Source organism: Haemaphysalis longicornis, unplaced genomic scaffold (genome assembly GCF_048455015.1).
Source record: "Haemaphysalis longicornis isolate Haplotype H1 unplaced genomic scaffold, Haemaphysalis longicornis Haplotype H1 scaffold_2, whole genome shotgun sequence".
Classification (NCBI taxonomy): domain Eukaryota; kingdom Metazoa; phylum Arthropoda; class Arachnida; order Ixodida; family Ixodidae; genus Haemaphysalis; species Haemaphysalis longicornis.
The window spans coordinates 245,594,967-245,620,801 of NW_027526295.1; the positions used below are offsets into that span (position 1 = coordinate 245,594,967).

Sequence of the window (25,835 nt, forward strand, 5' to 3'; positions counted from 1 at the left end):
TCAAGGTGCTGAATAAAGATATTACAATTATCACAGGGGCATTGCTGGTTGCCTTACGACTGCTCATCTTCAAAATTTGGTACGTGTTCGACTTCCTGATATAAAATAATATTCCAACGACTGAGATTTGGCCTCTTTCTGGTGCACTATGGTGTGATATACTGTGTCGGCTGGATGGTACCGTACGCATAAGTACCAGAGCCATCATTGTTTCGCCTGTTGTGGAATGGGTTGCACCAGCCTCTATGCCCAAGGCTTCATCCTCAGAAGCACAAGATTCTCAACTACATCAGAGATAGCTCTTCCACTGCTTGCATTAATTCGAAGCTTTATTCAACTAATGGCTGAAAACAAGCAACTTAGCGGCATCACTAATGCATGTATAAACCTACAGAACATCATATTTCATGATCATCATTTTCATGTCTTGCCCGTGCACAGTTGTTCAAATGCAATACTAACACACTCCCTTATGAACTAAGAAAAAAGGACTGGAAACTGAATCCTTTTAGCTCTACGAAAAGGAGATTGTTGTTTCTCCAAGTGCCCTCTCTTTTTTTGTTATTATGAATATGGCCAAACAACTTTTGCGAGTTTTGCTCAAATTCTTTTGATTTCTCAAGGTGTGAGGTGTGTGAATATTATTGGCATATTTGCTACCGCAACTGCACTCTCAGGTGCAGGAAAGCAAGCAAATTGCTTTTTGTGCCAAAGTTTACTCTGTTGGATAATGCTGAGGCAGCATATCTGACTGTAGATGGTATTCACTAAAAAGTTTAGCTGTCAACTTCTTCGCTTGGCAACACTGGAAACGGCCACAGACATGGCCGATGCGCCACGGACATGGCGCGGCCTGTGGCACTGCGCCCGCAAGCCACAGAAAAAAAAAAACGCTGGCGTTCGTTGTCTGCTCCGTTTCAACCCGATTCTCAATGGTGGTGCTAGCAGAGATGTTATTAATCGCATTCACATTGAAGTCGAGGCATTACTTTACGTTCGGTGGGGTAGAGTTTGGAACATCATACACACATCATGGCTTAGCACGGACAAGTACCGCCATCCCGTGGAGACTGACGTAACCAGTGACGGCAGACTCACATGGTTGCCTGCATGCATGCCTCGCCAGTAAATACAACCTATAAGTATTCCAAGTAGTTTCAGAGTTACAGCACAAACAGCAGGCAGTTGCAGTCTGGTGGTCAGCCAGTGCACTCGCCAAGGAATTAATGTGAGGGGCCCAGGGAACAAGGAAGAGACTATAAAAGACGAGACAATGTAAATGTGGTGTAATATGAGCATCTTGACTAAAAAGATGCAAAGATGCATGCTAGCCCTGTGGCCAGATCTGTGTGCAGGCTGCTGCGAGGGCTGCAACAGCACTCAAGAAAAATTGCCTCCACATTTAAGATTTGCCTCCTCCACATGAAGGAGAGAAGTGCTACTATTTCTCTTCATCTGGGACACAAAACAGCAAATGGTATAAAACCCATTGCAAGTGAGTTACAGCTGTTGACTACTTTATTACACATTTGAGCAGTTCAGTGCACTGCGTCTTTTGTGGTAACGCATACAGTGATGGCCCTGTTTGACAACTGCTGAAGCGGGGTGACATGGAAGACAGACGGCTTCATCTTTTTTCTGTCAAATGCAACGATCCTGCTGAAGAACAGGCACTTTTGCCATGATTTTTACGGGTTGGGTTGGTGTTACCCTGGACACCAAACCTTTCCTGTCTCTCAAGTAGCAATCACAGAAGCGATTTTGAAGCCAGCCCACAGACCGCACAAAACGTTCAGAAAGGTACATGTTGTGCACCCCTGATCAAAGCCAACACTCATCCTTATTTAGAAATTTGCATTTGACTCAAGTAAGCTAGTTTATGAGAGCAATTTATTCTGAGTGAGCCCAATTTGCTCGCGTCATCACGACTGGGAAGGGCTAGCATAGCATTCTTTATAAAAGTACTGACACAAAATTTTAGAGATGAGATAACTATGCAAAAAGTTTTCTCTGTACCTCCCGGGACGTTTAAACTGTAACTGTTCAGTATACCATACTATAAATCAATTTTAGTTGGCATGCACATGAAATCCAAGAACAAAGCTCATTTTGGCAGCACAACGTGATAAAGGCCTGGCACCAAACCACCCACGTCAGGCCGCACACATATTGCGGGGCTTTGTCAGCAGTATGCCAGCAAGGCACGCAACGTGGGCAGTGCCCGACTACTCGCGCCAGTAGCGAGAGAAGCACTTACGGCAGTGGCTACAAAGAGTTCAGAGCAGCAGGGTCTCCCCACCTAGAAAAGGTAAGGCTTACCATCACGATGAATATTTGATTACTGCTTTCACTAGCAGCATGACTGAAGATTAATAGCACAACTTCCATCCACGTTATCACCTGTTTTCCTGCATGTGCAACTTTGTTTTCGCCAACAGCTACATTTTGTCCCGTGGTAAAGAGCTTTAGCTGGAGCTACCTATGCCGCTTCACAGCTCCACTAGCCATGCAACGCTCTGCGTAAGACTGACATCACATGACACAAAAGCCGCATGACATCGACCATAGTGATGTCACGAAGGTTGCATCATGGCGGCGTGGCCAACCAGGGGCCGATTTTGTCGATACTGACAATGACACGTATAAAAAGAGGCTGTGCATAGGTATTTTTGCTGCAATTTGGCCAGTACCATTCTCTAATTACTAGGCCAGTAAGTACCAAGAGCAGCGAAAAAGAGCGCAACACAAAAATTTCGCCTGTGGACACAAAATCTACACACACACAGAGACAAGCAGGCTGAAGTGTTTGTGTTAACCGTGTTTAATTCCTTCAACGAACCATCAACCGGCACATACGGTCACGCATGTACAGCACGATTCTCAAACATAAATACTGTACACTGCCAAAACATCCCAGCAGAAAAAAAAAAAGAATCGGTGACCGCTGGACATCTAATCAGGTCTTTTCTGCAACTGTTCGCCGACACCTAGGGATGCTTACAACCTGCGCAAATCATAACACCGGATCTGGGATTTCTACAACATGTTAGCCATCGTGTCTCCTACACGACTTCTGGGGTATAAAATCATCTGGGCTACACAGGTATCTTGAGCAATACAGATGTCAGTGTCAGTAACAAGCCCTGCATTAAAATAAAAAAGGAACCTGAAGCCTTTGTTTCTTTCAGCCAGTGGGCAAGCCTTGCCACTCTTGTTGAAAGGGGGCGCAGGCGAGCGAGCTGCCTAGCTCACGATATAAAACTAGTCTATGTACACGGGAAATCTCGCATGTGCCAAGGCGTGCCACCATTGGGTATTAGAATCTCACTATAGGCTACACACAGGTACAGCGCAAGCAATCGCCCAGCGAACCAAAAGTGTCACTCGGCAAAAAGCCCTTGCTTCCTGTTCCCACTGCTCCATACATGCCGTTTTGCAATGTTTGCGACACCATCTATCACACCTTGTTCCACGCACAGAATGCAGCTTAGTCAAGTGCATGCTTTTGCTCACAATTCAAATTTGCCCGAGAACTCGGAGGAAAAAAAGTGTTGCTGCCACAGCCAACTGCTGCAATTCAGAATTAATCAAAGTACTTCCGACTCTCGGACTAAAAAAAAATCACGACAAACCTGCACAATGCGAAAACGCTGCATATCGTGCCCGCAACAAGGTGCCGATAACACGGTAACAGTGATATGCGTACGATAATCCAGCGAGTTAAAAAGTGCGCGGCTAGCTATCAGCATTTCTTCCCAAAGTTAGCTCAGATATTTACACGAAATGCTCGAATAGCGAGAAGCCACAGAGCTCGCAACAATGGCACAGTGACTCTACGATACGCTGCCTCTGATCTAGCACCGCACGCTAGCTGGCCACACAATGCTTGGCTTTCCAGCTGCTAAAAATACAACGTGGAGAGGCTCCGCTTCTCAGCCCCGCTGAGGTGGACGCTCCTATATATATATGTGTATATATATATATATCTCTTCCCCAAGAACACACTATGAAAGGCGATGTGAAACACAAACTCGCAGTGCCAGCTGTGAACAAGGGGACTTCAACAATGCCTGACTATATAATAGAGAACTCTGGAGCGGCATGCTGCCGAGAATGTAAGAAGTAGGTGCAATGCCAACAACGGTGCACGAGGATTTGACCCGCATGTGTATATCAAGGCACGCAAGAAAGCCGGCTGCGATCGAGCAAGCGTGCACAACAACAAAGGTCCGTGACTGAATGCACTCGACGGCGAAGGCACCCGGAGAAGAAAAGCTGCCGTGCAGATGCTAGCTAGTCGAGTCTTGTTGCGGGTAACGCTGTCCCAGGAAGGGCGAGCTGGGACTACTGGGTGGTGTTAGGTACTTGGGAGAGTGCGTGGAGTGAGGCCTTCACGCTGACCGCAGCCCGCACACATTCAGCTGCCAGGCAGGCTCCGTGGAGACCTGCATGAGGAAGTACAGGAAGCAAAGTGTCAATGCAAGCGGTAAGCTAGCAGTGCTCCCTATGGGACTAAACTGCATCGAAGCATAAAGTGCGCAAATTTTCAGCAAAAACGAGAATGCCATTCAGATGCACAGTCAACCAGAATCATGGTGCAAGATATACTTCTAGGTGTGGACACAGCGGCTCAAAAAGCTGTCAAATAAAGTTGGTAGCGACGCGCGCAGACCTGCGATCGAAAGGTCATCTGGTGGCACAACTCCCACGTGGCTTCACCAACGACTGTCCAAAGCAAGGCAGTTTGCAGGAACTCGTGGCATGCATGTAAAGCAACATTGCTTGTGTGAGCACACCGTGTGAGCTCACACAACGCGAGCTTAAGGCCAGGTTCAGACTGTTGCCACCACAGTCGTAGCAACTTTAAAGAATGACATCATTTTGCACATCAGCCAACTGAACTGTGTGACACGCCGTTTTTTTACGTTCATAGATCACAATATGGGTTTTGCGTCGGTAGTCTGAACATAGCATACCCCGTGATTTTACCGTATTGTTAAAAACAGCTGTGAGAGTGCAGCCATCCTAAGTTCATTTAGACCCGTGCCGAAGCTCCTCTGATCATTGGGCATCGCCAGTGACTTAGACAACATCGTTTCGTGTCCTCTGATTCATGCGTAAACTTACCCAAGTTGTACAATGTCATTTGCGATTAAGAAACATCAGCATACTCGCCACTAGTTTAATCCATTCCGGCAATTCAGCTGCCTTCCTTGTATTTCGGGGCACTGTTCCAGCAGTGGACACTTCCTTATTGCCACTGCTGGTACTGAGTAGCTGGGGTGCTGTAGCTAATGGTAAAATCAACAGCACTGCATAGTTAGCGAGCACGCACCTCTTTGACGTTGAGTAGTCTTTCCCCTCGAAGCTCCGAAAGGTACCGTTCCGTACAAATGCACTCGCAGAGCAATGCCGACTGCAAGTAGCATCATTGTCTGTGGGAGATTGCTGCAGAGCACGCCCTCATTCGTTTAGGATCGCAGGGAACGTTAAATGATGTTTCGTTGTTTTGCCAGCTGCGCGTACTGGCACTTCAGTACTTTGTAAAGCATTTGCACCCCATTTTTTCATTGCCGAAGCATGGAATCTCACTTGCGTTAGTGTTCAATGGCTACTGCTGCACACATTCACCTTGATTTAGTGTCTTATATCTTCCTTTGATTGTTAGCAATGCAGAACACCTGCCCAGAGTACGTTGAAACACTGTGGCAAGCACAAATGCTTTCACACGGCTTTCTCCAAATTATCGTCTGCTTCGTTGCCCGGCGGAATCGGGCAAAACGCGGCAAGCAGATGACCGGTTACGAAAGCTGCCGAGAAGGCCTGACGAGGAGTCAAAAAGATCCGAGCCCCTACGAGCGGCTGGCGCTTGGGTAGCTTCATTTCTCTCGCGCTGAAGGGCGCTGCAGTCAACGGTTCCAGTGGCGTTTGTTCGGCAACTTATTAGAACAACGGTTCAACTTTTCTTTTGCAAGCTGTGTCCTCACCTAAAAGCATACCTTACGCCATGCCCAGAATGCAGCTCGTGAAAGTCTGCCCTTGATTAGGATAACTGTAAGTGTGAGTAGCACTTAGTTTCATTAAATTAAGTGCTTCTACGCGATTCAGGATACTGGGTGAACTTGGTTCAGAAGCAAAGATTAATGTCGGAACACAGACGAGGCCACTAATTCTGTCTGTACTCAAATAATGACTACACGTGACTATCTTCGTGTCGCAAGCTATGCTCCAACCATATGTGGCTACAATGTATGCTCTCATCTCAACAATCAGCCATTTTGCAATTTCACGGGTGAAAAAAGAACCAGAAGTTTCATTCTTGTAATTTGAACAAATTCCTTGCTCTGGAATTTGTAGTTTCTTGTTTTGTTGTTTTTGTTTTTTACTTCTTCCCCCATTTATGCATGCTCCATTCCCATGGCCTCCTGTCTTGATAGAAAGCAAAAGAGGAGTTGCTGGGGTAATACTGTGCAGCAGCTGTCTACTTTCTGCATGGCATAAAATTGTTTTTCCTGCATTTTGTTATTTGGTGTGCGAGCATAAGGAGAGCTGACTCAAAAAAATCTGTGTGCATACTCTGAAGCATTCGCAACAGCGCAGTAAAGTTAGGTCCATTTTTGTACATCCTATGCACATGTGGTTTTGTCTCCTGTTCTTGTTCTTTTCTTTGTCAAGCAGGATGACTGCCAAGTATAACGAAGTATGCTATCAGCATCTTGAATTATAACTGGGCAAAACCATGATGCTGCTACTGCTACTACTACTACTATGACTATTACGACTACTACTACTACTCTACTATTACACAGTGGGCTGCTTATAATGCACTCAGCAATAAACCACACTATCAGCGATACTGCACTGCATACAACCAAAACATGCACAAACCAAGCTACCTGTACAACCTACATTTCAACCATTCCTTGTCACTCACTCAAACAATTCAAGCCCAGTGCTTGTTTCGCCTTTATATCTGTTCCTGCAATGTTAGCGGTTATGTTATGTATTGTGTACACTGTACAACTACTGTGTTTATGCAGTTGTAGGTCGACTCTAATGTATGTCGACCCCCCCATCGCACGTAGAAAAAATTAAAGACAGAACACACAAGCATATACCACAAAGAAAACATACTGGCCACCTGACCTACAGCTCACCCTCACTACTGTCTTCCCTAGTACTGCTGCTGTCGCTATGAGAGCTAACTGTAATGCTGCTGTGAGAGCTGTCTGCGCTCTGGTAACTCGATAAGTAACTCCGAGTTCCATGCCCTGGGTCACTGCCAGCATTTTTAAAAGGGGCTCCCTACAAGATCTGCGCACAACATTGCCATTAGAATCTTCAGTTTGTAGTTTTGGGCAGCGTCGTGTTCAACACGACATCTTGTGAGAGCGCCCCAAAATGGCCAACGGAAGATTCCACATGTGTTACCATGAGCCCAGTAAGAGCAGAAAAAAAAACGTTGTGAACAAGCATTCGAAATACCGTATTTACTCGCGTAATGAACCCACTCGCGTAATGAACCCTCCCCCCACTTTTCTTCTTGAGAATTTACTTTTTTTTGTCACATTGAATAAAAAAATAGCGGGAATATGTTTCTATCTCAGCATGGTTGCTGATGCCGTAGATGATCGCAGTAACTTGATACCATGCTACAGTACGCGCAGAAATGCTAAAAACGCATTCCAACAAAAAGAAATCTCAACAGTAGCCGGAGACGTGAGCGCAAATGGCGTGGCTCACAATTTAAAAATTGAGCATTTGCAAAGCGCCACCTGCTGAACGCGAAACAAACCTTGCGCCATAAAAACGTTGCGGCGTGCGAACAAAGCACAAAACGTACTCCGCACTCTTTCCCGGCTTTTTGCTGTTCTAGCTGGTTTTGGCGGCGTGCGAACAAAGCACTAAACGTACTCCACACTACTGTGTTCTTGCTGTTCACGACGTCGCCATTTCGCTCCGTGGTTTTGTTGTTCGGCTGTGTTGCGACCTTTTTTTGTGCTCCTGGTGCGCGCCGTGCAATGGTCCAGTACATGAGCTACACAGCCGGTTTTAAACTGAAAGTGGTGGAGCATGCGTTGATGCACATGGAAACCGCGCAGCCGGGCGGCACTTCCACGTTGATCCAGTGCGTGTACGCTACGTGTGAAAACGAGAGGTTTTTGGGCAAACAGGGATTCCCATATGTTTCGCGGGCCCAAAGACAGGAAGTTTCCCGGTGTCGGAAAATATATTTTGGTATGCCTTGACGGCACGGAAGACGGTGCGCTGTGAGCCGACAACGAATGTGAGGCCGCAAGCGACTTCAGTGAGGACAGCTCCATGACTAGCATGTTCGGAATAAAAAAGAAATTTGATTACATAATTACCTACGTGTTTTTACAAAAATGGTAAGGCTCTGACAGCGCTTCTCTTAGCAACTTTACTGTATGAAATTTCAACTTTTAAAAATCTCTTGCAATTTTTTTCCCGCATAATGAACCCTCCCCCAAATTCATGCCGAATTTTCTAGAAAAAAAGTGGGTTCATTATGCGAGTAAATACGGTAATTCAATATGCAACACTATTGCAACCCCGATTTCTTGTTTGGCTCGCTATCGCCGGTGGTCCAAGTTTCAGTTTTGATCGCAGATCATCCCCCCAACTTCAGAATTTCAAATTTGAAGAAATGGGCCAACCTACAATCGTGTAAATATGGTACTGCCTCTATTACTACAGGCACTCACTTCAAAGCAGCTGACAATTTATCCTCGGAAGTTTACATTCAGCTTAGCACCTTTTCCTTCCCTCGCCCACAGCTTTGCTGATGACCAGAGAGGGACACTCACCTTCCTGAGGGATCCCTTGCCTCCGAAGTTGCGGATCTCGTCCATGAGGATATCTCTGGTGCCAATGGAAGACATTTGTGCATTCTTGGCTGCATCCTGGGACCTGGTTGCAGTCAAAGGTTTGCGGGGTCCATCACACTCGGATGTCGGCCGCTTCGAATGGGCCGCTCCCCGCTCGGACTGCGCAGTGCCATGGTCCAGACTCTGCTGCGATGCACCAACATGTCCGTTCACCTTCACAACTGGCCGTGCTGACACGAGTGGTTCAACGGTGACGCCAGGCTTCAGCGTGGCTTGCACAATGCTTGGCTTGTTGTTGCTGCAGACGGTGTGCTCACTGCTGGTGCCCTGCTGTTGCTCCAACGTAGCACTCGGTTGTTTGGCCAGGCGAACAATCTCGCTCTGAAGGTATGGCGGCAGAGAACGGCGGTCGTTGCTCTGACTGCTTGCGGATAGCTCAAAAGTTGCATGCTGGTCAGATGACACCACCCTGGCTTTTTCGGAAAATTTTGACGCCTGCACTCTCGACTCTCCCTCGGAAGCATCTTGTTTCTGTGGCTGCACGGGCTTGTGCTGGAGCGAGGCTTCTTGGGACAGCTTCTCAATAGCCTCTTGAGAGAACCCACGCACCGTGGGCGCCGCGTACAAGATTCCAGTGGGCTTTTTCGGCACAGGCTTTGGGTACTGCTTGACATTTGACTGAGCTGTCTTGGTAGAGTCTGCGTTGCACTTGCTCGTTTTCTCCTCCGTGAGTTCACAGCTGCCAACTGACCTTTGACGACTGAATGTGGTGGTTGTGGACACGACACTCCTCTCTTCCCTCTTATCCTTCCACGTTCCAAAGTTTACCACAACGGGTGCCGTGGCACATTCTGTGGAACCCTGCTGCTTAAATGCTCGACTACGCTCCTCAACGAGGCTTAGCGGTCGGACTGGCTTCGCTCGGGGCAAAGTAGAAACTCTAGCATTGTGCTGGCCCCCAATGACGGCACTGTCACCACGAACTTGTGACTGCTGCAGTTCGGAAGTTGATAATGCCACCGTGCTCGGTACAATCTTTTTGTCCTCGAGCATATTTTGGTTCGATGCTAGCTGCTGCTGCCAAACCACAAACTGTTCTTGGAGCTTTGTGTACTCACTCAGGAGGTTGTCTTTCTCTTCTTCGAACTGAAGCTGCCCTGCCTCGCTACTCTGTGACACAGTGTGCTGGCCTGGACGAAGATCCACGGTAGAAACCGACTGCTTGCTGCCATGCTCCAACTTTGGCTCACTGGTTTCCTGCCTGCCGATTTTAACCGTAATGGTAGTTTCCCCATTGTGTGAATGCTTCCCATCACTTCGGGTTGAGGTTGCCGAACCCACTGCGGGAGCTGCTGGCACCTTTGAAGCTGCCGCTGCCTGAGTGCTGCTCTTAGCATTGCTGGGAGACACAACTTTGATGTTCTTAAACCTCTCGTAGTTGGGCTTCAAGGTCTCCCCGCTGTAAATGTTATCGACATCCACGACCTCTGTCTTGTACGAGCCATATGACCCTATCGAAAAGGAAATGGGGCGGGGGGTGCGTTCGACATCATGTTGCCGGCGGGTCACTTTGATTTCTTGTTGCACAACGGTGTCACTCTCTTCAGCCTGCAGAGAGTCTTTGCCTGATGCCCCTCGTGCAACCTTGCTCGCTTCTACTCTCGCTTCTGATGCACTGGGATAGCTGCTCATCTTCACAAGTTCCCTCCGGTCTATCACCTCCGTTTGTGCTGTGTCTTGAGAATCTTCAGAAGCTTGATGCTTTTCCTTTGACAAGTTTGAATTACTGGAACTCATGTGGGGCTGTTCTGAGGTGGCTATTTCTACTGCTGCTTTAGCCAGGCTCTTTTTAGGCTCCTGACAGGCGGCAGCCACTGGAATGACTACTTCTTCTTCAGGCGCAGAGCTCAGTGCCACAATGTTCTCTTTCTGGGTGCCGGTTTCCAAGGTAGGCTCAGCGGCGTGCTGCTCCTCCTGCTGCTCCCCAGGAGCTAACGATTCTGTGTGCTGTGACGACACCTTCACCTCTTTGAGCCGATAGATCTGCAAGCTGTCCCTGCGAGGTATTGGTTCATGTGCAACAACTGCAGCGTCTTCATCGGATTCCTGATCTGGGTCAGGGAGCTTCGACTGTGAGAGCGGGGACTTCTCCACGGCCGCTACCGATACACTTGGCGTTTCCGAGCTCTGATTGTCGCTGTGAGCCTCAGACTGATCTTCTGGTTTCCTCGCCTCCTCCTCCTTTGCAGAGCTGCTCTGGTGCTGGCCTGTTTCTTCTTGAGGCACGGACAATTCGACATAACTTGTAACGGCTACAGTCGAGACTGATATGCGCACGCTGTTCTCCTCGCATTTCGACTTGTCTTGATCAGTGGAGGAGTCACTGTTAAGCTCAGTGGTAACTTTGGCAGCATCATCCCTGCTACTCAAGTCGTCCGGTAGTCCACTGTCGTCTCTCGAAAGGTCGCTTCTGGTTGGCTCTGGCTCTGTCTCTTCCGTCTTCGTCTGGGCTTGGATTGCGTCCGGCGACGCTTCCTGCGACTCAGACTCGCCGCAAGCTCTCGTTCGGAACGGGGAAGGTGGCTCAGGAATCGTGTACTCCCAAGAAGCACTGTCGGACACGCACGCCGAGTTGTCCACGGCTAGGGAGTCCGAGTCCTCTATGGAGTCAAACGTGGCGTCGATTCGCGAGAACACCATCCTCTTGTAGGCTGCAGATGCTTCGTCGAACTCCTTCGGTTCATTATCTACGAGGACAAGAGAAGACAAAAATGCATCCGTGTATCAGACTGCCATCGCTTATTATGAAACTACTTTTGGAAGAAGGAAATAGTTTAAATCCTAACCAACAGTACAGCCTGCAGTCTTAAAGAGACATCGAAAAGAGTTTTAAATGTGGCTGAATTATAAGATGAGATGACATGAATTCGTTTAACATTTAAAAAAAAAAAGCGTTTCTCTCACTAATTTGTTTGCACGATGAAATGATTCTAGTGATAAAATTTTTTTTTGTAGGTCACTGGTTAGAGATGACTGTTTCAAAAATTGTTTAGTAAGGCTGGATCTTAACAGCTGTCAACAAAATGAACTAATGCTTCTACATTCCACTAGGTGACGGTGGTTACAGCTATAATCAGCGCTGCCGCCTAGGTGCTGCTGCACAGATCTACATTATGTCTGCCTCCTTTTTTTTTGGCGATTTTGTCAACAGGCCACTGCAACAACCCTGTAACGGTTGGTAGCAAGCAAGCAAACAATGCAGCCAGTGTGGCATTAAAGACGTGAAGAGTACGCTAACGCCTGTTGTGGTTTTATTTTTTATAACCAATTATAAAATAGCGGTGTTGGACCAAATGTTGCTCTAATGTGCTCCTGAATGAGACAGGGACCCAGAAGAGGTAAACAGAATGATGTTCAAGGTCAAACTATGAACGAAATGGAATGCATCGCACATATAGTCGACACAAATCATGTTGAAAAGGCCACAGAAGCAGCCACAGGCGATTGTCTGCTTGCGCAAAGCAAATGTGACAGCCACAAATATTGTACCAGCAGATAACCCTACTTGGCATTATAGCTTGTTTATTTTGTGTAGCCAGACTGATTGATGTGGAATGAAAACGGCAGGGGGGAATGGAATGAAAGGCTGCTGATCGTAGAGTGGAGCGATATCGTGTACATGCCAGCACAACAGGAACGCGAAGTTTTTTTCTTTTCTTATGCTTGAAGGCATGATATTGCCACAAAGCATGTTCTATTTACGCTTTGTTTATGTTTTGTTATCGATGTCTTGCCATGAACAGCTATATTTACCCTGTCTGCAGACCGGAGCACCCACTTGTTGTTGCCAACCTAAGGATGTAACCACCTACTCTGTTTGAAAGGAAAGCATTGTATTCGGTTCCCCACTTGCCTAGATCATATTGGTTTGACTGAGAATGTTCCCGATCTGACTGCATCCCTCTTGAAGTTATGGCGGTGAACTATAAATGTCGGTAGGCTAAATGCCATGGTATTCAGTTTGCTGACTGTCAGCTGCTAATGTCGACTTGTTAAACTGCTTCTTTGCTGCCTCCTCCTTGGGAGTTAAGTTTTTGAGCGCAGGCTTGCTTCCATAAAGCTTGTTCAGTACATAAACCTTGCCTTACCCTTGACTCTATGACAATATGTAAGTAGGATTGAGAGCACTGGGGTCTTGCAGCATGAACCTGATTGATCGGGTAAGAAAACCTGGCACAAAATAAAAATTTGTCTATTTCTAAGAGTACAGCTAGTGAAGAAAATAGGTCAATAAGTCCTGAATATTGTGGTAAGCTGTGTAGGGTGAAAAAATTCTAAAAAATGTATTGAGGCTGATAAAACTAAACAGCACTTGGATGAAATTAAAGAGGACAAACTTAAATGTGAGCACTGCCTGTGAGCAACATCCAAGCATTTCTTTGGGGAGAACTCTTACTGATACAAGTAACAAAAGGCTATTTGAATACTATAGGACTATCAAAGCTTGGTTCGAAACAATCACAGTGCTGCCGCTGAATAAATCACAAAATGCCTCGGACGGCTATCCCTAAAGGCATTATAGCAGTTCTCCCTTTTTCCTTTCCTTTTCATTTTAGAATCTTAAAAATAAACTAGTGCACTGTAACATAACCTCGCTTTCGAACTACAGTGTTCCATAACCTGCTAACAGAAATTACATGTCTATAAAATTTGCCAAATACCCTGTACCATACCTTCAATTAAGCTATGCTCAACAAAGGCCATGCAAATGAGTCAATTTAGCTATAGTTATTAGTATAATAGGGAAGTCTGAAAACTTTTGAACATTGTGAGTTTGTTTCAAGTCATACTCCATCTGCTACAGCCATTCAACAAGCCATTTAGTAAGCACACAGTAACTTTATAAAGGGACGTGAACGTGAGCAAAATGCGTGAACAGAAATTGTGTACTTGGTGGTCGCACAAAGAAGAGTTGCAAATGAATTTTAAACCACGACGAATTTTCCGAATTAGTACTTGCCCATAGTAAGGGACCTTAACACACAAGTAAAAGCCAGTGTATCCAATGATAACTGGACATTAAAGTGAAGCTTTCAGCCACTCACTGTTGTTTTCTGTGGTCCACCCAAAATGCACTGCAGGAAAGCCAACTTTATCTGATGATGATGATGATAATGATCATGGGTGAAGTGAAGAAGTGAATAGAAATTAAGACGCTTCCGGTGGTGCTCAGAATCGAACTTGGATACCTCACGTTATGACGCCAATGTGAATCTTAATGCGCCATGACAGCACGGTCGAAGCAGTTTGGATGTGGGGAGGGGTGCATGGACGTGCAAAATTAGACAGAAAATGCACCTCTCCATCTAACAACGACGATGGTTGAATGCTAGGGAAAGCCATGGAATGCCCATATTAGTAAAGCATTAAAGAGCACAACTGTAGCGCAATAATCCATCCCGATAAGAAGCAGGTACTGCCTTCTGTGTTGGTTTGTTCGGTGTTCCACTTCATTTTGGAAAGCTTCGTGTTCCCCCCTTGCTGTCGTTTCAACAGAGGGGTAGTTGATTTTTTGAGGGTACATCAAAAGCTTGCCACATTCCAATCGCCAAAAAATCGTCCTATATCAAATTTTCCACATTTTGCGATGTCTTTGACATCATCATAGCTAGTTAAACGTTTTTTGCACTGTTCTTTTTCTGCTCCCCTACATGCCGTAAAGTTAAAAAAGAACACCCACTAAAAGTACAGAGATATCAAGTGAAAAATACGAGATGGGCGAACTTTCAAGTCAGGTGCGAAAAACCACAAAGGAGTGGCCACACCACCAACCACAACTGTGGAGATATCAAGAATAGATACGAGATCAACGAACATTCGAGTCAAGTCCAGAAAGGGCAAATAAGTGACCGCACCAAAACACGAGTAGATGATTCGCGTTTATTTTGTCCACTCATCGGCGCTAACACAATTCATTTTAGGGGGTGGGCGGTCTTTGGGGTCCTTTAATAAATTGAATATTTCAGCCCTAAAGGGGGGTGGGTGATGTTTCGGGGGAGGGCATTCTCCCGGAACTTTACAGTAAGTGTCCCGTCATCTGTCCTGTTTTGACAGTACACATTTACAGACACAATCGTGCTTAATTGATTATGAGGTTTAATGCGGCAAAGCTACACAGGCTATGATGCACGCTGTAGTGGAGGGCTCCGGATTAATTTTGACTAACTGGGGATCTTTAAAGGCACAGGCAACCAATTTTTGTGGAGTGCATGTCCTCCATATCGTATGAAAGCAAGAGTTCTATATATACTGGGGTAACCACAAGGGATTTTTAAATAAACGGGCAGAAATAATGTTAATTTTGCACTAAAATTTCTGAAGTCTCAAAGGTGGCGACATGTAGTGTCTAATCGTGTCCAAACAATTCCGTCGATTTCAACGCATTATTCGAAAACCGCATGAAGGAATAGGAAAGGTTGCACATTATTGTTGTTTTAGCCTGGGAGAAGTTCTTCAATACATCTTTTAATCTCACGTGCAGTTAAAAGTATGTTGCCACACGGATCACTGTCATGGTTGCGAGCATTCCTTTTGGCGGGACATGTATGGCTGGTAGATCTAAAAATTGCCCGTGAGCCCCCAGATGGGCTCAAAATTATATCCCCAGCCCATTTCTTTTCCTTTTCAAACCGAACCACTACCTACCTGTGATTTCAAAAGTCATTTCGTTTTGGGTAGTTTTAAGTGATGCCCTTTCAGTTCAAATAAAGAAAATATACTCGTAAAAATCGGCTGTCTGTCCCTTTAACGTGCGCCGAAAATCTCGCCACAGGGGCAATTTCGCCTTTTGACTCCTTTAGAAAAGCCAGAGCCGTGGCCCGGAATCGAACCCGCGTCCTTCACCTCAGCCACTGCGGCGGCTAGACAAAATCGTGATCCTTCAAAATTGAAACTGGATCTTTTCCTGCATAGGATGATTCATTAGACAGTGCCACTCAGTTGCACAGTGCAGAACCCTCCTGATATAACACTAATTGGTCTCCCGCTTTTCAAGCTTTACACTGTCAAAGGTTGGCTCTGCCAAGTATGTACTGGCTCTCAATATGTCTAAGATGTCATGTCTTCTCAACTGCCTACATTCTCTTTTAAATCACCAAAAGAAAAGCTCTACAGCGGCCACTATTTTAGGCTCTTCCCAAGGGCAACGTCAGTTTCACGGTTACAAAAACATAATGACTACATTGGTTCATTGCCTGAAGAATAGCTAGCATTAGTTAAAGCAGTGCAACCCCTTCCACGATTGTGGGATTCCACTGCAAAACAGGCATCAAGGCAGCATGAAGGACCAAGAAGTTGCATGCTCAGAGGGCAGCATGCGTCGATTCCCCACCCGTATGCCCGCGAAAAAGCAACGCAAGCATGTTTCACTGCAGTGCAAACGTGCAAAGGCCAACATGAGTGGTGAGTGAACCTTCTGGTGCAGGCTGCCAGAGTGGAATGGTTAGTAGGTGCGGTTTTGGGACGGGAGGTTCCATGTTAGAGTGCCCACTGCCCGGGGGTGATGCGGGTGCCGCGAAGAAAGGCGACGGCGGGGGCAGGAGGCCGATGTCTCCAATGCACTCCCGTTGTTCACCTTTTTCATCGGCCGCTGGCGGAGAAGGCTCTGCCAACCTTGCTTCCGGCGTGTCCGAACTGGCAGCTGCAGTGAAACAGAGACACACCAGCCCCTATTTAAAAAATGGGGAATAAACTTTTACGCAGGCTCTAGTAACGGTGTACCGCGAATCCACTGCCTTGGGTAATACTTCCACGACAAATTCCCCAATGTTTCCATCGTCCCTTCCTCGAATTGTGAAAACTAAATACTAGGATACAACACTTATTGGAATCAAACTACACCAGGGCTCAGAGGTGCACCTTGATGAGGAGTTGCTGCATACAGAAGAACCCTGTTGATACGTCCTTGGTTCATACGATTTCCCGGTTACTACGCTCTCAATTGTGAACCCTAAAAATTTCCCAACCTACGTTTCATACCGGATGGCACATTTTCCCAGACTGTACGTTTCTCCCGCGCTTTTTTTTTTTTAACGTATCAACGAGGTTCTACTGTATCTCACCTCATTCAGCATGCAGCTAATAAATCAGCATTATATGCATAGGCATTATTGTTTGTTGCCTCCATTGAAGAAAAAAAAATGTTGCAGACCTCAGCATCCATTTGAGCACTACGATTGTGTAATGCCATTACAAAAAGACGTAATTTGTGCATATACACACATGCATGTGTGCTTACACATGCACAGATGCGAGAGCACATGTGTGGCAAACACCGCTAATCTTTCATATGTAGCTCCTGTTGCTTAGCTCTGAACCTGAGGCTTTACACACAGCCCGTAGCACCAACCCCCTTTACCCACCGTTCCATGTCGGATCATCGTGAAAAACCAGTGTAGAGATGGTACACTTCCAAAGTTACGAGTATATTACCGTGAACTTGAGTTTTACCCACTGAGGTGCCCTACTTACAACTCACGGGTGGGACACTCTTCCTGAAACCAATTTTTCAATTTATGGGTAGATTTAGATGAGACTTGTACTGACCACAGTGCTGCTCTTGTACATCCTGTAGCCAAGGAACATCAGTGGGAGCGTTGATGAACCCGAAATAACTTCATACAGAGTCAAAACAAGCTTCCTGCATTAGCATCATGTGTCGCCTATGCTGACACTCTGCTGGGGCTAGCAATGAATGCTGGGATTGACAGTCAAGCCACACCAGCTTGTTCGGCACCAGATAGGGACATGCCCTACGCTGACACCATCACAGTGGGAGCACGTCAGATGCTACCAAACACACTGGTTGTTACATGACAACAGTCTGTAAATAGCCCTGTTTCGCCAACATGACGCAGCCGTGCTATGTGCACAAGCGCTATGCAACAAATCCATTTGCTCCAGGGCCAACGCAACTCATTGCAGAAGTATGAGCAGCTATTGTTGAACATTTTTTAGAAATGCTTCTGCAAATGATCCTGCTGACAGAGCATTGAAATGAAAAGCTACACATGCAATGATTGGACAGGTCTTGAATGGAGACCGACATGTTCAATGGAGACCAACATAATAATGTATGTAAACTAAGATCCTACTGACAAAGCATTGAAATGAAAACCAACGACCTAGTAGACCCTATCTAAGCCCCAGGTGCATTGATTTCTCACTCTGATAATGGCTAAGTGCATGAATGGTGCATGAATATCAACTTCCATCCCGTAAAAGAGATAGCTTGTTGCACTATCCTGTGAACTATAAGTAGCATCACAGCAAAGAGTGCACAGCAGGCACTCACCGGGACAGATGCAAGGCACGACAACCTACTTGGCCCTCACCTGGTTCTGCACAAACCGGCTTGCTCCCTTCCACTGGTGCATGTTTTGGGGCGGGGGAGGGGGGCTTCAGTGCCAGTGGAGGTGGGGGTGGCGCCTTGCGTTTCTTGCCATGGCTGATGGTGCCAGCCTCCGAGATGGTGCTCTGGGGCCGCACTGGACGGCTGCTACACTCCACGGGGGCACTCCTCCGATGCATCACAACTTCCGTTGTTGCACTGGTCTGTGACGGGCTCTCCTGCCTTGCCATGCCTGAGTGAGAAAAGACGCAGCCCACATCAGCTGGAAAATTGCAGGAAAAGGAACACCCTGTCTGTTTATCTCTCCTCAAGAGCAGGGACAGAGAGCAGAGAGTTATTTCCAGGAAAACGGAACATACGGAGTGATGTTACACCTTAACGCAAAGACGTAAACTATTTCTCTTGTGCTGAAAATGGCAGTGAAAGAAATAAGCCTTTCACAGTGGCCAGAGCGGCAAAGCAGCATGCACAAAGTGACTAAGGCAGCAACTTTTACGGCGTTGGTCATGGTTTCCCATGCATTTGCTTAAGGCTAAGTGTGATAAAATACATATTGCCAGCATCCTTGCCACACTGCTTGTAATGTAAGTGCGTGATACCAAATTAGCTTGAAAATCTTGTCGTGCTTTGGCAGCCCTGAATGAGCTGGCCCCAAATTGATTGCAACAAACATCAGTAACAGCTGCCAAATGACTTCACCTGGCTCTGTGGCATGTAAGTATGGTTGTTCGTTTTCAGGTAAAACCCGATGATTTTGCCGAATTGGGTTGAACCCGATTTCTCCCAAAATGGACCTTTTCAAAGTAGCAATCTGCACAATTGTGGGCTGACGGTCTGCCGTTCTCAACCAGTACTTGCTGGAAGCAAGCCCCACAAACACAGCTTTCGAACTCATTGAGTATTGGCATGATTCTACCCTTTGCTACCCAGGCGGACAAATGTTCCATTGCCTAGCTAATGGAAGCTGTGGTGTCGAGAAAACTTTCACCCAGCTGAGGTACATGCAACGATCGGAAAGGTCTAGAATGGAGACTGATAATGTTTATGGAGACTGCAGGTGAAAATGTATGTAAACAAGAATGTGTAAAAAATTGATGACCAAATTTTTGTGAATAAAATGTTTCATTCCTCAGAAGTTACCAATGTTCTTTACTGTCATCATTACCAATTCATTTCCAGAGAAACACTGAATTTCCGGAATTGCTCGCTATATAGAAAACAGTGATGTCCCCCTGATTACAAGCTTGAAACAAACACCAAGTTTATGCGTTTGAGTCAAGTAGCTGGTGGTACCTTCTCATAAACAAAACTGGGTGTATTGTACTTCATCTGTAGATTTAATCCAAAAAACCCTGAATTTCTCAATTTCTTTACAAAAAATCCCTCTTTCTCCCCGATTTTCAGTTTGAGAAATGGCACCCGATTTCTACACCCTTTCAAAAAACACAAAACCCCAAAACGAACGACCCTACATGTAAGCAGTTTGACGGCACCTAGTTTTTCAATGCCAGCCATACAATGGAAGATGAAAAACAGGCAGACCTTAGAACTGGTTCCATTACATGTCATAAGATGTGAAAATTGCAACTGTAAGCCAGCAAATTTGCCATCCAACAGCACACCACACAACTGGGAGACCATTAGAAAACACTTTTACTCAAGATGGGGAATTCATAGAAGATGCACGAAGTCGAGGACAGGACGACCAATCCACAGATTTCGGGGTCTTTATTTTTCAAGGCCTTTACCACGCTGCCTCGACTTGACATGTGCCACGTGATACCTATAGATTTACAGTGTACACGGTGAAATCCAGAGGAATATACATCGCTTGGCAGGTATAGACAAATACAGTAAAACCCCGATGGTACGTCCCTTGTTCTTATGACAACCCACTTCTTACGACGGGTCACCACGGTCCTGGCAAACTTCCCATAGAAGCAATGCATTAAAAACCCTGATTATACAACGCTCGGGTGCACGCGGTCGGTATGCTTCATACAACAGACCCTGGCGAGCATAAACCAGTGTTTTTCCCATCTTTCACACCGCTCCGCTGCTGCGTCCCGACCTTTCTTTACTCTTAGCCCCCGTTCAACGCTGCTTGATGTGCAAAGGTCCGCAGGCGGGCAAGACCACTTGCTGAAGAGATGCGAGCAAGCAGGTGGGTATTCGTGAGTGGGTGTTAACCATTGACGGCGCCACGCTGTAGCATAGCGCCAACACTGCCCAACAGTGCCCACTGTGAGAAGTCAAAGTCCAGGAGGCCAGTGGACCGCGAATTTGAAGCTCCCATCGAGCCGAGAAATGTGAAAATACATATGATGCAACCCCAAGGCGATGACCGAACACCCGCTTTCCTCACCCACTTGATCCACGTTTCTTCCTTTCCCGACGCTCTTTCTTCCCTTCTGTCTGCTTTCTGCTTATCAGTGTCTTTCAAAGTTGCATTGTCGCTCCATTCCTTTCTTTCCGCCTTTTTCCCATCGCTGCCTCGAACTACCGTTCGTTTCGCTTGGCCTTGGCAGTTTCACACTCTCGCCTTTCCTCCTCTCAATTTTCTCGGCTGCATCGGCCTTTCCAGCTTTCTCGCGCATGCATGGCGCATGGCTGGCTGGCTCGCGCCGATGCCGAAGGGGGGGGGGGGGGGGGGGGGAAACAAAATAAGGGTTTCCTTTTTTAAAAAAAAACTTGGGATTTTAGCTAAAGGTTCACAAGTAACACGAGAACACGCTAAATACAGCTGCTTGAGTAAGTTCTCATCCCACCTACCGCGTGAGACCATCTACTAGGCCGGCATTTACCATACCCCGGTCATACGACATCCTGGTCATATGACACTTTCAGACGGTCCTTTGAAGGTTTCATTATCAGGGTTCCACTGTACTATCTATATTTTTGTATTTCCCTAAGACCACAAAATTACGTTCCCCAGTCAGCACACAACTGGCACTTCCTGCATGGTGCAGACTATTAATAAACTGTGGCGATAGGCTGCACCCTACTTCTAAAGCCACCTAAAGGATACCCCAAACCATCCATCCGCTCAGTGCACGCTCATGGCCTCATCTCTGCAGCTTGGGCAACTAGCATTGCTTGCCATCTTGCACCCCACATCCCCCAGTGCACGCTGCGCAGGTACTCACTGCAGTTGGGCCTGCCCTGCACTGCCTCAGGCGAAGGGGTGTCGGGTAGGTCGCTCAGCACCGACGCCTCGTGGTAGCCGCTCGAGTCCGAGCTTTGGCGCGAGTGGCCGCCTCCCTCACGGCGGCCACCCTTGGTGCCCAGTGTGGTGGTGCTCTCCTCGGGCTCCTGCTCCGGAATGGTGGGTGGTGGCGGCGATGCAGGCAGGGGCGGCGGCGGCGCTGGCCTCTTCTTGGTGGCAGGCCGTGAGAACACGACAGGCAGCTCGCTTCGTGTCGGTGACGTCCCCCTGCTGCTGGCACCATCGCTGCTTGAGCCAGTCAGGCTCTGCCACAGCAAGCCGAGGAGGAAAGAGTGTGGCGCAATTGAGTACAGCACAAATGAGTATGGCACAAATGAGTACGGCACTGTAGCCTCATTAAGCGACTCTAAAGTTGACGCCTGCTATGCATGCACGCCAATTCGCGCGTAAGAAGGCTCGGTTCACTGCCAATGTTAGTATGTGATGAAGGGTTGATAGGGATGGCCTAACTGCGGAAAGTTTGTTCAGCCCCAGAGGAGCATGTTTTGAATGAGCACAGAAGAGTAGCAGCAGGAATAAGTAGTCAGGCTATGACACCAAGTCGTACCAAGGAGTGTCTAATCTACATGAGATAATTACACACATATATAATGCCACGGTGCTGTGCAATGTCAGTGTTCAAACACTGAAATGTGTAAACCCGAGTTCAAGGTGCTGCATAAAAGCTTTATCCGATATTTCTGAATGTAGTTGCAAAGTCAAAGACAGAGTTTGAAATGAGCAGAGAGTTGAATGAATAAACGATGAAATCAGCCTTGCTGAGTACTCTACCAGGTCTGTAAATTGAGTGTCCAGCACATTGGCAGAATCAACTCAATTCTCAAGCTAATGTGTGTCCAGTGGAGTCTGTGTCAAAGCACACCATTCATAAGTGGACCCTTCACCAAGAACCTGCTGTAACCCACTTTCACAATTATCCAAACCAGCCCTAATTGTATGCTACGCGATAGCAGCCATCAACTCTTTTTTTGGCAGCACCATCAATCCAAATCACTTTACCTACAAGCAAGTGACTGGGCAAAGATTGCTGGTGCAGCCTCAAGCACAGGTTAGCCAGTCATTTTTTTTAACAAAAAGCTCTGCTTACCCCCTTGCTTCCAGAATGCTGCGGAAACACATGGCTTCCCCGCTTGTTATCCTGGTTTAGTGAGTAACTCATGATGTCCGCAGTGGAATTCTGAATGTTGACGGCCAGAGCTGCAAAAAAAATGGAACATCAAAATAGGTAAGCAAAATGGTCGGGAATTGGGGAATGTTCAGTGCGCACATCACGACTACAAGGCTCTCGTTCATGTTCCGTTCATTTCAGTGACATCCGCATTTACATATGAAAGCACTTTTCCTAACAAGGCTGAATGTACAGTCATGGACAAACGAAATGCAAACACGAAAATATGAACCAGGACATACAAATCACGCACTTTCTTTCCAAGCAAGTCAAAATTATGCGTGGCTTAGTTGCAAAAACAAAGCTGGGAAATGTGGCTTCCAAATTTACCAATAGCGTGTTATAATCGGATCTCAACGAACAGTATTTTTCAATTGTGTGTGTTGTGGTCCATATTTTTGTGTTTGCATTTCATTTGCCCGTGAAAGTACCAGCAGAACCTCAATTAATGAACTAAGCAGAACATTAAAAGGAATAACAATTCTCAAACACAAACTTTACAGAAATTTGGCAGCACTAAATATTTGTCTCTTTTTGAGTGGCAAATACTTCTGTTTGCACATATATACCCAAACTTATTGCCACGTTATCACATTGCATTTTACAACGATGAAGAAATTGCTTGACACGCAGCTACGCATAGTACATCAGAGTTGATATACCACATAGTTTGAGAGTAGGTGCCAATGGCTTCACACCATTTCTGTCACTTGGTTGTTACCACAACTGCTGCAACACCTAACTGCCCATGTACTGCTTTTTGGTAGGTCAGCTCAATGGGTGCAGGTGATGAGTTCTCGTCTGTTTTGTTTACGTTTCTAGGCACTACGTTACCCATGATTTGCAAAAAGAATCAGTAATGACACCAGCAGCTTGTTTTTCAGCAGATAGCAAAACAATATCACCCTTGCCAGGCTGTGCATGGACTTTACCACCAACGAGTATCGTAAGAGAGAACCCCTCTACCAAGGCATCCTTTCTGTGGTAGTACGTGGCGGTGCTGGACTGTTCCACCAACTGTAAATACCGAGAGATAGCCCACCTAAAATTGGCAGCATATCTGGGGAAAATAGGGGGATGTGTTATTCTTTAGTGAGAAATCAGAAAACATTGAAGGTGTACGTGAAGGAAGGAATTTCCCACCAAACATACAAAGATGAGTTATCATTTCGTGATGGGGCATCCCTCGAGACATTATGGTATACCAGCATATTTAAAGACTCCCACCAACTATCACTGGTATGTAGGGCTTGTAGCCATTAAAAAAAAGTTTCCCCTGCCTGCAGAAGATGCAGAAAACACCCCAGGCACCAGCAGCCTTGCAGCCTCCTACTATGTGCACTGCTGGGCATTGCGCTTTTTTTTTTCTCGCAACTGTGGTGCAGGGAAGTGCTTGTGTATGTATAAGTAGGCAGATTAAATGCAAGGCTTAAGCATGCCCACCATTTGCCAAATTTATTTCTAAGCATGAGGGGATCAAGCACAGGAAAGGGAACTTGAATTGCTCTAAAAGCCACATACCTTTTTTAACAAAACCTAATTACTGATGGCACTAAGCCATACAAACTGTCTCGGAACATGCTCTGCATGTCCAAACAAGACTACAAGATATTTTGGCGAATATAGGAGGGATTTGAGCATCAACAGACACAAAGAGTGAGCTGTACTGACAATTTAGGCCGTGACCCAGTACCTCTACTGCCAAGTCACCTACCATTACGTTAGGAGAACCCTCACACACTGCTCAGTATGCATCAGCAATGTATGTAGGTAAGTATGTATGTTATCTTACTGCATCACTACACAACCCTCAGTGCTCACAAATGCGGGAAGAAATGCGAAAGTCTTGCTGGTACAGCAAGCAATATCTTCATGACAGCGAATACTGTGGTAAAAGGTCAGTTACAGAAATTTTCTGCATTTTTACTTCAAATTTTCTTTCTGTTGCTAGTAATTCTCTACATTCCATTTCCTCTTTTTTTCAATTCAGCCAAATTTATTTCAACCAATCATAGAAAACATTTGCCCCTGCAGTGCAGTGTAGGAAAATTTCAACATTATTAGCGAGTGCAAGAAGGACAGCAGCATAAGACACACAGACAGGACAAACACCATTACAGTGCTATACTCGGGAGCAAGTTAAAAATGGCAATAGCTCATGTGCGGTATCACTTCGCCTAAGCGACAGACCCATCTGTCAATGAGCGCGCGCGTTTTGAAAGGAGATTGCTATGAATGCGTGATATCGCCTGCCTTTTCTCACGTAGTTTGCTTGTTGCCGCTGCAGTAATTTATAAGCATATCAAGTCCAAAAAATCATGAAAACGGTTCAGGCCATGTTCAAAATATTCCCAGTAACGCACTACTTGCGCCGCGCAGAGTAACATCCGGCTGCGGGGATGAGGCACAGCGGCAAGCTCCGTTGCCATTATTAAGTTGTACACGAGCATACCAGAGCTTATACGTCTGTCTTAAACCCTAACAAATGCCAGCTAGCCCAGAAGTCTGCCTTAAACAATCCTCGGTGGGATGCAGTGGTACTAAAAGATCAGTGAAGAAGCATTTCAAGTTGCATTCAGACATTTTGATTGATATGTATTATCGCTTCGATGCTACCGTGACATGTTTCAAGCACCTTATTAAATTTTTCTGCCAACCACTGCTAAAAAAAAGACAATAAGAAAACTGGTTATGGGAACCAATCATTCCACTCATCCCTAACAAGAAGAGCAGGATGACCCCACGATGCTTAGAGTTTTTTCTCTGCACTAATGACGGACACGAAAGATTGCAGCCAAGATGATATCTCTCACTGCTTCGGCATGAAAAACAAAAAAACGGTAGTAACGCACTTCGGTTGGAGAGCAGGGCGACCTCGGAGGCCCCGTACTCGTGCAGGGTGCAGCCAAGGTCGAGGGCGCGGGTGGGCATGCTAGGCCGCACCAGCTGGTAGCCCTGGGGGTCCAGGCCCTTCTCCGTGCACACGCTCTGTCGCAGCTCCCCCAGCGTGGTGGTCAGGGGCAGCCGCTGCACCATCAGCTGGTTGCGGGGGAGGCGCACCTGGATGCGCTGCGTCGGCTGTGCGCGTGGAGGGAGGGGGATCGCATTACAGTCCTCCACTGTCGCTCCAATATCGCCCCGCTGCATTCCCCCAAAATCTCCACAAAACAAATTTTGAGCAAA

General features: G+C 46.5%; 1 protein-coding gene across 5 annotated transcripts in view; it reads right to left on the minus strand.

The window, feature by feature from the left end:
• Positions 1–2,803: 2,803 nt before the first annotated feature.
• LOC144170294 (uncharacterized) overlaps positions 2,804–25,835 on the minus strand; it is a 209,232-nt gene continuing 186,200 nt past the window's right edge. For 4 of the 5 annotated variants that reach the window (XM_077699996.1, XM_077699995.1, XM_077699993.1 and 1 more), the window contains 7 exons: positions 25,505–25,730; positions 22,572–22,681; positions 21,405–21,729; positions 18,242–18,490; positions 16,321–16,548; positions 8,829–11,596; positions 2,804–4,445 (listed from right to left, as the gene is read on the minus strand). In XM_077699996.1, the coding sequence (XP_077556122.1) occupies positions 4,392–4,445; positions 8,829–11,596; positions 16,321–16,548; positions 18,242–18,490; positions 21,405–21,729; positions 22,572–22,681; positions 25,505–25,730 (3,960 nt within the window). In that variant the 3' untranslated portion in view covers positions 2,804–4,391. The remainder of the gene's footprint in view (positions 4,446–8,828; positions 11,597–16,320; positions 16,549–18,241; positions 18,491–21,404; positions 21,730–22,571; positions 22,682–25,504; positions 25,731–25,835) is intronic. The other variant, XM_077699997.1, reaches the window with a different exon arrangement.